Genomic DNA, 12,456 nt, shown 5'->3' with positions numbered 1-12,456 from the left:
GGGAAGGAAAAGCACAGTCAACAACTAAGGTTGTTATGTAAATTTAAGTCTTTTTCTTCATTGACAAGAGTTTCTAGAAATTTGGTTATTCCCCTCTTCCTGGTACAGAAAGGAAGACACTGTTACAAACGGAGCTTCTCCTGATAAGTGTCTCTCAGGCAAGGATAACTTCTACTCAGTTTTGAGAGCTTTGCCTGTTTGTGCTGTTTCTTGAGAATAACCAACTACTACTAGGTATTCATCCAAAGGAAACAAACATAGTGATTCGAAGGGGCACATGCACCCCAGTGTTTAGAGCAGCAATGTCCACAATAGCCAAACTGTGGAAAGAGCCCAGATGTCCACTGACAGATGAATGGATAAAGAAGATGTCATACACACACACACACACACACACACACACACACACACACACACACACACACACACACACAATGGAATATTGCTCAACCATCAGAATAAAATCTTGCTGTTTGCAATGACATAGATGGAACTACAGGGTATTAGGCTAAGTGAAACAAGTCAGTGAAAGACAATTATACAATCTCACTCATATGTGGAATTTAAGAAACAAAACAGAGGAACAAAGGGGAAAGGGAAGGAAAAATAAAATAAGATGAAAATAGGCAAACCTTAAGAGACACTGAACTTTAGGAAACAAACTGAGGGTTGCTGGAGGGGGTGTAGGTGGGGGGATGGGGCAACTGGGTGATGGGCATTAAGGTGGACACTTGCTGTAATGAGCACTGGGTGTTATATGCAACTCATGAATCACTAAATTCTACCCCTGAAACTAATAATACACTATATGTTAACTAAATTGAATTTAAATAAAGAATTTTAAAAAAGAGAGAAAGAAAAAAAAAAGAATAACCAGCTTAAAATAATCCCCATGCCAAAGAGACACATTTGGGGTGGAAGATCTGCTCCCTCTCAAGTTCATAAAATGCTGCTTCTCCACCAGCCAAAGTATTTAATAAGGCACATAATTCTCTCTTCCTGCTGGATGATGGAAAACGCTCCCTTTTTTGTTGGGCACACAAAGTTTCTGAAAAGTACGAAGAGAATTCACGCAATTTCCTTAGCTTTTAAATATCTAGAGCCTCTACCACACGGATGCAAATTTTAATGATGGGGTAGAAGGGAATAACTAATTTTATCTAGCTATTGCCACTGTCACAAACAATGATGGAAGATAGTCCAATCAAAAGCATTGCCAGTGGATATGATTAAGCTAAATTTAATTCACCCGAAAATTCAAGAATGTGAATATTGCATGTTCTCATAATGGAGTTTTCCTTTTCAGAGAACCAAAATAATTATTCTTAAAGACCTTCAAAGCGTGCTTTAAAAACTGCCCCTTTTGAAGCCAGCTCTGTTAGGTGGAGTTCTTTTCATTTGCCTGCAATGTTATAGTCTCTACTTCCTCACTTGTGACTTAAGGGTGTTTTGTTATTCGAACACAAACAGAATTTCTATGCTAATTTGAATTCTGATTTCCTTTATTTATTTGACCAGGTGGAGTGTTATTTGTTGGGAAAAAAAAAATTGAGGTAAGGAAGTACATACTGAGGGAGACCCAATTAGTCTTTGAAAATGCATTTCCTCACAGTCAAAACATTGAAGCAGGAGGTGAAAATTAAACATTCAGCCATATAGGGATATTTTTAAAAACAGACTTAATAGTCTAAAACTGAATATAAATGCCTTGGATCCTTTAAACATTGGCGAGTTGACTTTCCTTTCATAGCCTATAGGTGATAAATTCAATTAAAAGGCATTTCTTCCCTCCCACCTGCCATTTCTGTATGCACAACTGTGCGTTTACCCCCAGGAATCTGGGTTTGCCAGACTGTGCTAAATATAAGTGTTCACACTTTCTCATGTAAACTCACCGTAAGACAATAATGTAGCACTGTCAGGAAATACTTGCATTGGCTGAAATGTCATCTTCTCTTATTCGAAGCCATGAGGGTAAGTCCTCATGACCACACATAGAAATAAATATCCCCTTCCCAGAGCTTAAATATAGAGGCAAGAGCAACTGTGTTGAAGGTTTTGTAACCCTTCAATACTAAAGTTCCTCTCTCATAAAGAGAGGAAACTTAAAAATTATCATTTAGATGAAATAGGATAGGACCAGGAAGGTTGTAAAGTGGGCAGGTGGAAATATATCTGCTAAAGAACTGAAGATAATTTAGAGAAGCCACGCATTTGGATGAAGTATGAGGAAAACAGAGTAATATTAATGCTCATCACCCACAATTTTTGAACTTGTGCTATTTGGCAAGCATTGTTCTAAGTGCCTTTATACATTAATCATTAATTATGGGGGCTACATAAAAATACCAATTGAGAGACTGTGGAGGAGAAAAAAAAAAAGGAACTCTCAGGTGACCAGACCCCAGGGAAGGGGCTTGGAAAAGGGAGACTATTCTTCCAAAAACATGTGTGTGTTGACCATAGTGCTGCTCAGGTGGCTTCCTAACTGTTGAAAGGAAGAAGAACTTTGCTTGTGACCAGTCCGAGCAGAATTGCTTCCTGAAGCCAGAACAGGTGAAGAAGATGGTGTGGATAGAGCTGGTGCATCCTCCAACACCACACCTGTGTTCTTGGAAGATCTCTGACTCATTTCGCAGAATCATACACTGAAAGTGATAGATTTTGTGAGAAAAATGGGGTTCGGGCTGGCCACTCAAAATCTATGCAATAGCTCTCTAGCTGGAGAACCAACAAAAACAGTAACAGCCCTTCTAAAAAGACCGGTCCCACCAATTTCCATCTGGCCTTCAGAATCCCAGTGACTTCGTTCTTTGCCCTGTACCCTGAGGCTCTGGCTTCGTCTTTGTACTGCAAGTCAGTCCCTTCTAATAGAGATCACTTCTGCCAGCCTAAAAATAGGATCCAGGATTTGTCTTCTTCCTCAGTCAATGTTCTTTCCTTTTCAACTCAGCAGGTGAGCCAAAGCTCCACAGTTTCTTTCTCTGTTCTTGCAGTTTCCCAGACAGCTTCACAGAAACCACTAAACTTCTTGCCACTTCCTCCCCTGAGTGAAGGCACTTGTGTGGGACTGGAGCTTTGTTCAAAAGTCATCATGTAGCCCTTTATTGAGATCACTCAAAAACTTTAATGTCCTGCCAAAAGTCACACATGAACCCAAGGGACTTCTGTGTTGGATGGATGTCATGCCCCTATTTGCTAATCCCATTTGAGCTAATCTGCATTACAGAAGCATACCCAGGTAACAAAACAGACTGTATTTTCTGGGCCAAAAAGGTTAAAAAGGAGAAAGGAGTATAAAAATTACGATCATTTGTGTATTTATAACTTACAATACCTGAATTTCACCTTGACCTCAAGTTAAAAATTTCTGTATACATTAGACAGCTCAAACAGCTGAGAGAGCATTTTGTGCTGGAATGGTGTAATATGGAGGATTGGTTGCACAGCTAGGGGAATAGTATTTTAGGGATTCCTGGTGATTCCCTGAACAGTAATGGTAGGAAGCTTTCCAGTTTATACCAACATGTGAAAAAGAGACTTGTCTGTTTCAGCTTCATCCAGGCATCCAAACTCAATGTCGCAGGACACAGGAAAAACATGCTTTTGCCGTCCTTTGCCTATTGCCCTGTTTACCATCCATGGCTGCCTGAGTTTCACTGATGGAAACACTGCAAGAAATACTTTTCTTGTACTAAAGGTTTTGGTGATTCAGCGTTGACCTTAAGGCCATGTCATGGTCGGCCCTGTAGGTAGGAACATACATTGTAACTATGTTGCAGGTAACAGAGCCCCACGTGATCAAATACAGAATAGATCTGCTTATATTTACTCAGAAGAGAAAAGTACGATTTTTAAGTCATGTTATAAACACCAACAGCCAGCTTTAGATTTGTGATGGGGTTGGTCTACCCTGCATATTTTGAAGATTTTTTTTTTTTACATTTTATAGACTCTAGCTAACCTGAATCATTTCACTGATGTTCTCTTGCCACCTGTCCCCTCTGTGCCCCCCAACTCATTCTTAAGTCACATTTGTAGTTCTTCCTTATCACTGGAATATATGTTCCATAGATAGCCCTTCCCTTGTGGCTTGGCTTTCATATTTCCAGGTGCATAACATTCATCTTTTGAAAAATTGCTCTGTTTTCAAAGAGTGACTGTAATTTTCCTTCACTGTCGTGAAGGGGTTTTGTTTTCTTCATATACGCTCAAACGGCACATGAAGAAACATGGTGTTATTGGAGTGTAACAGGGTGAGTAGTGGGCTGGAAGCTCAGAGGCTCGAAGTTTTGGTTTCACCACGAACTCATCCTAAAACCTGGATAAACAGCTTCCTGATCTCTCTGTGACTCAGTTCCTGTTTATCTTGAATGCCATTACCCCCAGCTCCCCTTACACAGGGACACTGTAGGAGTAACAGCCGAGGGTAAACATTGTCTGATATTGATCCCTTAACAGTAGCCTATTAATTTATAAAAGATACGCCTACATTTGGGTTTTTTATTTTGTCCTCATAATAATTCTCTGGGAAAGGCGGTCTTCTTTTGCTGCTTAGGAAGTCACAGCTTGTAGACAAGAAAAAAAATCAACACTTGTTCTAGTAGTGTATGTATGTTTTTGGTATCTGTTGAGTGTGTACTAAGATACATATACACACAAACATACATACATACATACACACACACACAAATGTCCTTGAAAATTATGGTTCACAATAAGGGAAATTTTAAAAAGAATACTTAACTGGGGAATAGTCTCCTCCTTCCAGTAGAAAGCATGAATCCAACCATATGTGAATAGTATTTCTTTTTGCATCTTTATGTTCCAAATTTAGGTGTTCTTCCCCCTCAGAGTTTCAATACATTTTTTCCTGTCTGCCAAAAATGCTTTATGATATTCTGTTTTCCCTTTTATCTCAAACATTTTGCTTTTATCTTTCTTTATATTTACATAAAGACAGATGAAAGCAAATATACGATATATAAAATTCATACAATTATTTTAATTGCCATTTCTATTGATCTTAGACATGGGGAGGGCCCGAGTGATACAGCTGATGCCAGGGTATCTGGAAAGCTTGGATCCATGTGGAAACACTTCAACAGTCATGGGTGGGCTGGTGCTATGGATGTAAAGATACACATTGCTCATAGAGATTTCTGAGCATGACCATCCTCTGATTGGCACAATGATTGCATCAGTAGGCTCGGTCATACTGGTCATGAAAACACCTCCACTATCAAGAAGTCATTTGTTATGGCAATGGGGGAGGGGTGGTGGCAATGAACTGCAAGAAAGTTATGATATTAGCAACAAGGAACATCATAGGGCCAGTAAAGTCTTCTAAGATTCCACAAATCAGGCCAATGTGTTCTCTCTTTCTCTAGGTTACACGGGAATATTAAAGGGGCTGCAATTGCCAAATGGTGGAGCTGTTAGAGAATAGTGTTGTCCCATAGCACTTTCTGAGATGATGGAAACGTTCAATATCTGTGCTTCCCAGTGTGGTAGCAATCAGCCACACGAGCCCATTCAGCACTTGAAATGTGGCTAGTGTGGCTGAGGACCTAAGCTTTTAATATTATGGGTTTTTACTTAATTTTAATGTAAATAGCCACATGTGGCTAGTGACTACCAGATGATCAGTGCAAGATAGCAAATTATGCATATTTTTGTTACTTAGGAGACTAAATGTAGTAATTTCAAGGGAACTTTCTATTCACTGATCTTGAGAATTCTTTGAGGTGAAAAGGTGTGAAAGAGATAGGGCTCTCAAAGCCTAAGTAAGATACGTGGCATTGCAGTGTCAACCCACCACGTAAATGATGGTGACTTTGAGAGATGACCAGAAAGTAGTATTTCTGGTTGTAACTCTCCTTTGATTTTCTTTCCACAGGCTCTTTCATGCTGGTGAACACATCTGGGAGACCTGAGGGGCAGAGAGCCCACCTCCTCTTACCTCAGCTGAAAGAAAACGACACCCATTGCATTGATTTTCACTATTTTGTATCCAGCAAGAGTAACACTGCTCCTGGGTTACTCAATGTCTATGTGAAGGTCAATAATGGGCCTTTGGGGAATCCTATCTGGAACATATCTGGAGACCCTACCCGCACGTGGAACAGGGCAGAACTGGCCATTAGTACATTCTGGCCTAATTTTTATCAGGTATGCTCTTTGTTTTCATTTCCTGTTTTGATGCATCTTCTAACTTCTGAAAATACAGTTTTTGTATTAGTATAATCAGAGAATGTATAAGAAGTGTAGCTATTTTTTTAATACTGATGTTAGGGAAGCTTGTGCTATTTGATAGGGAGTATATTAAGTCTTTGTATGTTACCTTGGGAAATGAGTAAAGAACACCTTTCACACTTGTTTATGCATATATTGTTTTAAGAAAATAAAAGAAAAATAAAAACAAAAATGCTCTTTTAAGTAACCTGAAGCAGGGCAGGAAGCGCTGTCTGCAAGTGCTATATTAAGTGGGCCATATCTGACCCACAGAGACATAGCACTTGATTCTAAAAGAGGAGATTCCTTTGTTCATGAGTTGCTCTCAGGAGTAAGTGAATCATTAAGAAGTGAGCCTCATGGACCAGGTAGCAAGGTGCAGGGTCCTGTTCCCATCCCTGTAAGCAATGGGAAGAAAAGAACATATGTAGGATAAGCCCTTGTCATGGTGGGGCTGCTGTCCTGTTATTCGCAATGTTCTGTTAAGACCCACGTCACCCACTTGGAGCTCTCATTGAAAGTAACTAAAGGGTGGAGGCCAGGAACAGTTCAAAAGTGGTACCAAAGCAACCCAGACGTCATGTGCCTTCTGGCAGAGAGTGACTTGTATCCCAAAGGCATTCGGACTCAGGATCAAAGGTGGAAAAATCATGACAATGGCATTTGGTGCTTTTTTTTCCTTTTGTCCACAGCACCTTTAAAAAATAACTTGATTTTGAGAGTACTCAATTAATTTCAAGCTAAAAGGATTCATTAGGAGGATTGAGATATTTTGCTTTTCTCTTTCTTAATTCCTTTGGCTTGCTCAGGAGCCAGCTGGAACATGGATCCAAGATCATCTCTCAATTTAATTGAGGTGCTTGGCTAGACTCAGGGAAGGGAAAACTGAGTCTCCTCAAGGGCTGCTTGTCTTCCTAATGGCAGGAACAACACCCAGGAATCCATTCTGCAGGTTTGGTGTTTATTAGGGAAGATGCATCAATCCCAGTTCCTCTACCCCTGGATTTGATAATGGGAATAAATGGGCTGTCACTGTTGTGCCTGATTTGTCTGTGTACCCTTTTACCTGCAACAATTTCTAGAATTTAATGATTGAGAAATTCATGTGTCTTGAAGAGTACACATGTAAATTGTTAAATAGTACACACATAAATTGTTAAAATCTTTTAAAGGTACACTTCTTTTAAAAGTGTTAAAAATTTAGTTAGGTCTAAATTTAGCAATCTACTGTTAGGAATTCATCCCAAGGAAATAAGGAAGAATGGTTGCAAATAATTAACTACAAGGATTTTCATGGCAGTTTATTTATAATAATGAAAAATCAGAAACAGTATTATTTCCATCATTAGAGGTTTAGTTAATTTATGTTACCTCAGTACAAAAATGCATTTTGCAACAATTAAGAATAATGTCATGGAAGACCATTTAATGATCTACTTAAGGTTATGTTGTTAAGTGGAAAAACTGGTATAAAACAATAAATTCCACAATTTAAATTTTACATATTATATTTTTTAATTTTAAAAGTATATTTATATGATCAAATATATATACAATGTGTATATATATATATATTATAAAATGAAGACTATGCTGAAATAAACATATTAAAAAGTGGTATCTCCCTAGCTAATAGGGTAACAGGTGATTTGAACTTTTTTTATTTATACCATCAGTCATATTCTAAATTTTCTCCCATATATATGTACTGTTTTTATGTATAAAACCCCAAAGAGTAAAGTAAAAAAAAAAAAAAAGTTTTTCTTCTACAGGGAAAATCTCCTATTTAACAAATAACCTTTTTTATAACTATATTAGCAATCAGTGGTATAATTTAAAAAAATAGGACTCTGGGACAAAATTTCTCCATCCATAGTACTAAAATGGGAGCAGGGGAAGTGGGTTTGGTTAAGCTAGGCTTCCAAAGCTTCCAGCTTCATATGCTGGACTAAGCTAAGAGGCTGAGTGTTTTTAGAAACTTCTTTTGGAGGAGACCTTCCCAAAGTAGAGAAGGCGTAGGTGTGTGATGTTCCCACTGCCCCCCTAGCACCTGCATTAGGTTCTGCCTTCGCCCCCAGGCATCTGCTGGATGGAGGCAGTGTGACAAACTTCTAGGCAAGATCAGAAGGTAGGTCTGTTCATCTGTGCTCTGATTTTCCTGTCTTTCACCTTAGCACTGCCTCCCCAGCATCTCTAGGAGTGAACTCTCTTGGGCCCCTCAGAGCCTCCAGAGTCCAATGCATTGGTTTAGTTTTGACCTTGACCGCAATCCAGATCTTAAAGTTGTATTTTGCCTTTGTGTAAACTCAGGCTATGACAAGATACCAAAGACTGGGTGCCTCAAATGATAGACATTCTTTGTTCATGGTTGCAGAGCCTGGAAATCCTGCAGGATTCTCATAGAGTCAGTTCTTAGTGAGGACCCTCTTCCTGCCTTGTAGATGGCTGGCTTCTTCTCTTCTCAGAGGGTGCTCAGCAGCCTTTCCTCTGAGTGTGTATCTGGAGAGAAAGAGCTATTGTTTCTCCTCTGCTTCTTATTAGGATGATAACTATGGGGGCTCCACCTTCATGACCTCATCTAAACCGAATTACCTCCCTAAAGCTCCATCTCCAAATATTATCACACTGTGGTCAGGGCCTCAGCATATGAAAATGGGGAGGGACACATCATTTGTCCATAGCAGCCTTGGCACACCTAGCTCAGACAGTTGAAATTAAAGGAAGGAGTTAGTTTAATGGTCTTAGGAGATCCCCCTTTAAAAAGGAATTCTGGAACTATATTGAAAGTGAGGTGGTCCTATATATTAGGCCATTGTGATTTCCAATGAATTCTTCCTTTCTTGGGCTCTTTTGAATAAAATATTTTGCCACCCCCATTGTGAACTTCTGACCCCATCCCCCAGGCCCACCTGCTTCCCACTGTTACATATCTTACATAATGAGCAGTGCATGAGTTACCACATCGAATCAGAACCTAAGTCTCACTATCTCTTTTTGGTTCATTGATTGATTCATTAGGAATAGCTTTCTACTTTGGATTTAAAAGTGGATCTGACCCTCTTCCCTCTCGTGCTCTCTATCTCTCATTCTCTCTCTCTTAAATAAATAAAATCTTTTTTTAAAAAAGTGGATTTGTAGAGATTCTTTAATACAGCACTGCTAAGTTTTTAAGAATCTGGTGATCAACATCTGTAAAGGGTTCAGATCCACTGAAAGTGCCCTTGTTAGTTTAATTTCTGAGCTCTCCAACCAAACATTAGTTTTTAAAGTTGTAAAGGCATAGTGAAAGGCATATTTCTCCTTTATCTACTGGGCAGTAAACATATTGAAATCATTACCCGGATAGTAACACAAGCTATCAGGTAAATGGCACTCTGTAGATGCTACAAGAGGGTTGCCAGCAGGAAACCTCCCAGACACTAAGCAATAGGCCTTAAAATCACCATGTAAGACCTGAATGAAGTTTCCCATTTGGGATGAGAAAGGCAAACCGTATTACCAAAGGTGAATAAGAAGGAAAACACCTACCAAATCCTGTTTCCGCCCTTGGCCCAAGGTGTCAGCCTAACTGGAGATGACCAGAAAAAAAGCTAGAAAAACCAGGTGGCTCTGCATGGGCAGCACTGCCTGAGGAAGGAGCTTCCTTGCATATTGTGGTCCTCAGCGCATTGTGCCTTTCCTGAGAAGAGGGTTGTCATAATCCTGATGCTCTTAAAAATGTGAATCATGCCTGAGCATGAGCACTAATTTCCCAAATAGATTTATCTGTAAGAAGTTCTGTGCTAGTCTAAGGATGTGAGTCTGCTCTATGTGACTGTAGTTAACCCTTGAACAACATAGACGTTAGGAGCGCCAACCCCCCATGCACTGGAAAAATCCATGTATAACTTTTGACTCCCCCAAAACTTTACTAATAACCTACTGTTGATCAGAAGCCTTACCAATAACATAAACAGTTGATTAACACACATTTGTATGCTATTTGTCTTAATACTCTATTCTTATAATTAAATAAGCTAGAAAAAATGTTATTAAGAAAATCGTAAGGATTTCAGGTTTCACATTTAGGTCTTTAATCCATTTTGAATTTCTTTTCATGTGTATGGTGTTAGAAAGTGGGCCAGTCTCGTTTTTTTTGTTTGTTTGTTTGTTTGTTTTGCATGTAGCTGTCCAGCTTTCCCAGCACCATTTTTTGAAAAGACTTTCCCTATTATATATTCTTGCCTCCTTTGTTATAGATTAATTGACCATGAAGGTGTGGTTTATTTCTGGGCTCTATCCCATTCCATTGATCTATGTGTCTGTTTTTGTGCCAGTACCATACTGTTTTGATTACTACAGCTTTGTAGTATCGCTTGAAATCTGGTATTGTGATACCTCCAGCTTTGTTCTTCATTCTCAAGATTGCTTTGGGTTTTTTTGTGGTTCCATACAAATTTTAGTATTATTTATTTTAGCTTTATGAAAATTTTAGTATTATTTGTTTTAGTTTTATGAAAATGCTGTTGGTATTTTGGTAGGAACTGCATTCAATCCGTAGATTGCGTTGGGTAATATGGACATTTAGCAATATTAATTCTTCCAGTCCATGAGCATGGGATATCTTTCCATTTGTTTGTGTGATCTTTAATTTCTTTCATCAGTGTTTTATAGTTTTCAGAGTATAGGTCTTTCACTTCAAAAGGAAATACGTTTATAGTGCTGTTCTGTCATTACTGAAAAAAATCCAGGTATAAGCAAACTCACACAGTTCATGCCTGTGTTGTTCAGGGGTCAACAGTATTACATTTTGGATCACAAAATATAAAAAATATTATTCTGGTGTCACATGAACATGGTTAATAATAGTCAACATATAAATGATGGCATTTTTTAGGAAACAGGCCGTTTCTGGGCTAGAAAGCTGAGGACAAGATAGTAGGATATGAACATCTGAAGGAAGTGGGACCCTTGAGAGACCTTCTCTCAGTGCACAGGGAATCTGCTTCCCCCCAGACATCACCTCTACATTAGAGAATTTAGGCTGCAAGATACAATAGAGAGATCTAAAACATTAATACAGAGTGAACATATACTTGAAATATTACTATGTTAAAATATTTTATATTCATATAGCACTTTATTTCTAAAAGATGCTTTTCACATTTTATTAAGTAGCTTTGATATAATAAGATCAATGAGTTAACTGTTTTAAAGGAATTTCATATTATAGTATTATTTGGAAATGGGTAGCATCGTAGTATAGTAGAACATGTGATTTGGGTTAAACAGAACTGATTTAAATATCAGCCCTGTTTACTTACAAGTTTGGGCAACTGACTTAAACTTATGGAACCTCACTAATTATGGAACTAAATATAAAGGCAGTGCAGTGTGTAAAGAGGAATGGCAAAGCACAATTAGGCTGTTCTAGCCTTTCCATAAATAGTGGTAGTTTATTGAGATTAAGATTATGGTAGACAGAACAAGGGGAATAGCTAGTATCTGAGTGCTTTCTCCCTAAGTCACTCCTTAAATGTGTTTGGTGGAAGGCAGAAGGTGCTCAATGAAAAAGGGTTACAGGAATGAATCCTTCCATGAAAAGAGGTGAAATAAAGTGAACTGGGTTTCTTTCCACCAGAACATTCCAGAACTTATGGTCATACAAAAATGCAAGGTGAGGTTTTCCTGAGTGCTTCTGGTATCAGCCTGCCCTGGACTTTCTGCCATGGGAAGCAGGTGCTCCAGATAACTCCATCTGGGGGCCTGACGCACTGGGCTCCTTCCCTCTGTTCTGTCCTTCACTCTCTTTTTGGTCAGGATTGCCCGCTGGGTTTTGGCTACTACCCGCTAGTTTTTTCTCAACTTGGTCAGAATCTGAGTTTTGCAGCTCTTGGATTTGGAGAGGTTTTCGCTAAAAGTAGACACCACTGCCCCATGTACTTTTGCTAAATAGTAAGTTTCCTTGGGCATCTCTTGTTTTCCTAGTCTTTCCCCTAACATTATCTTAACTTGGCATTTATAGAGTTTCAAAATGTTTCTTGGCAAAGTGTTCTCACCATAGCAGTCATTCTGTGGAGCTTGTCCTATTTTTAGGAGAATAGTATTCTGCAAGTACAAATCACAATGGTAACCTGCATGGAATGCACCTAATTGTAGGTTAATTGCTGTTCATTAAAACATAAATTGTCAAGTATTTGGCGATTAACACATATTTAATTTCTTAATTACTGTTTGTCCTAA

At 38.7% G+C, this 12,456-nt stretch overlaps 1 protein-coding gene across 7 annotated transcripts in view; it reads left to right on the top strand.

The window, feature by feature from the left end:
• Positions 1–12,456, top strand: part of PTPRM (protein tyrosine phosphatase receptor type M) — an 824,645-nt gene that overhangs the window by 309,219 nt on the left and 502,970 nt on the right. For all 7 annotated transcript variants that reach the window (XM_027575435.2, XM_027575436.2, XM_027575438.2 and 4 more), the window contains exon 3: positions 5,900–6,171. In XM_027575435.2, coding sequence (XP_027431236.1) covers positions 5,900–6,171 — 272 coding nt within the window. The remainder of the gene's footprint in view (positions 1–5,899; positions 6,172–12,456) is intronic.

This window comes from Zalophus californianus, chromosome 14 (assembly GCF_009762305.2).
Source record: "Zalophus californianus isolate mZalCal1 chromosome 14, mZalCal1.pri.v2, whole genome shotgun sequence".
NCBI lineage: Eukaryota > Metazoa > Chordata > Mammalia > Carnivora > Otariidae > Zalophus > Zalophus californianus.
Note: the sequence above shows the minus strand (reverse complement) of the source record. Positions and strands in the feature narration are given on the sequence as shown.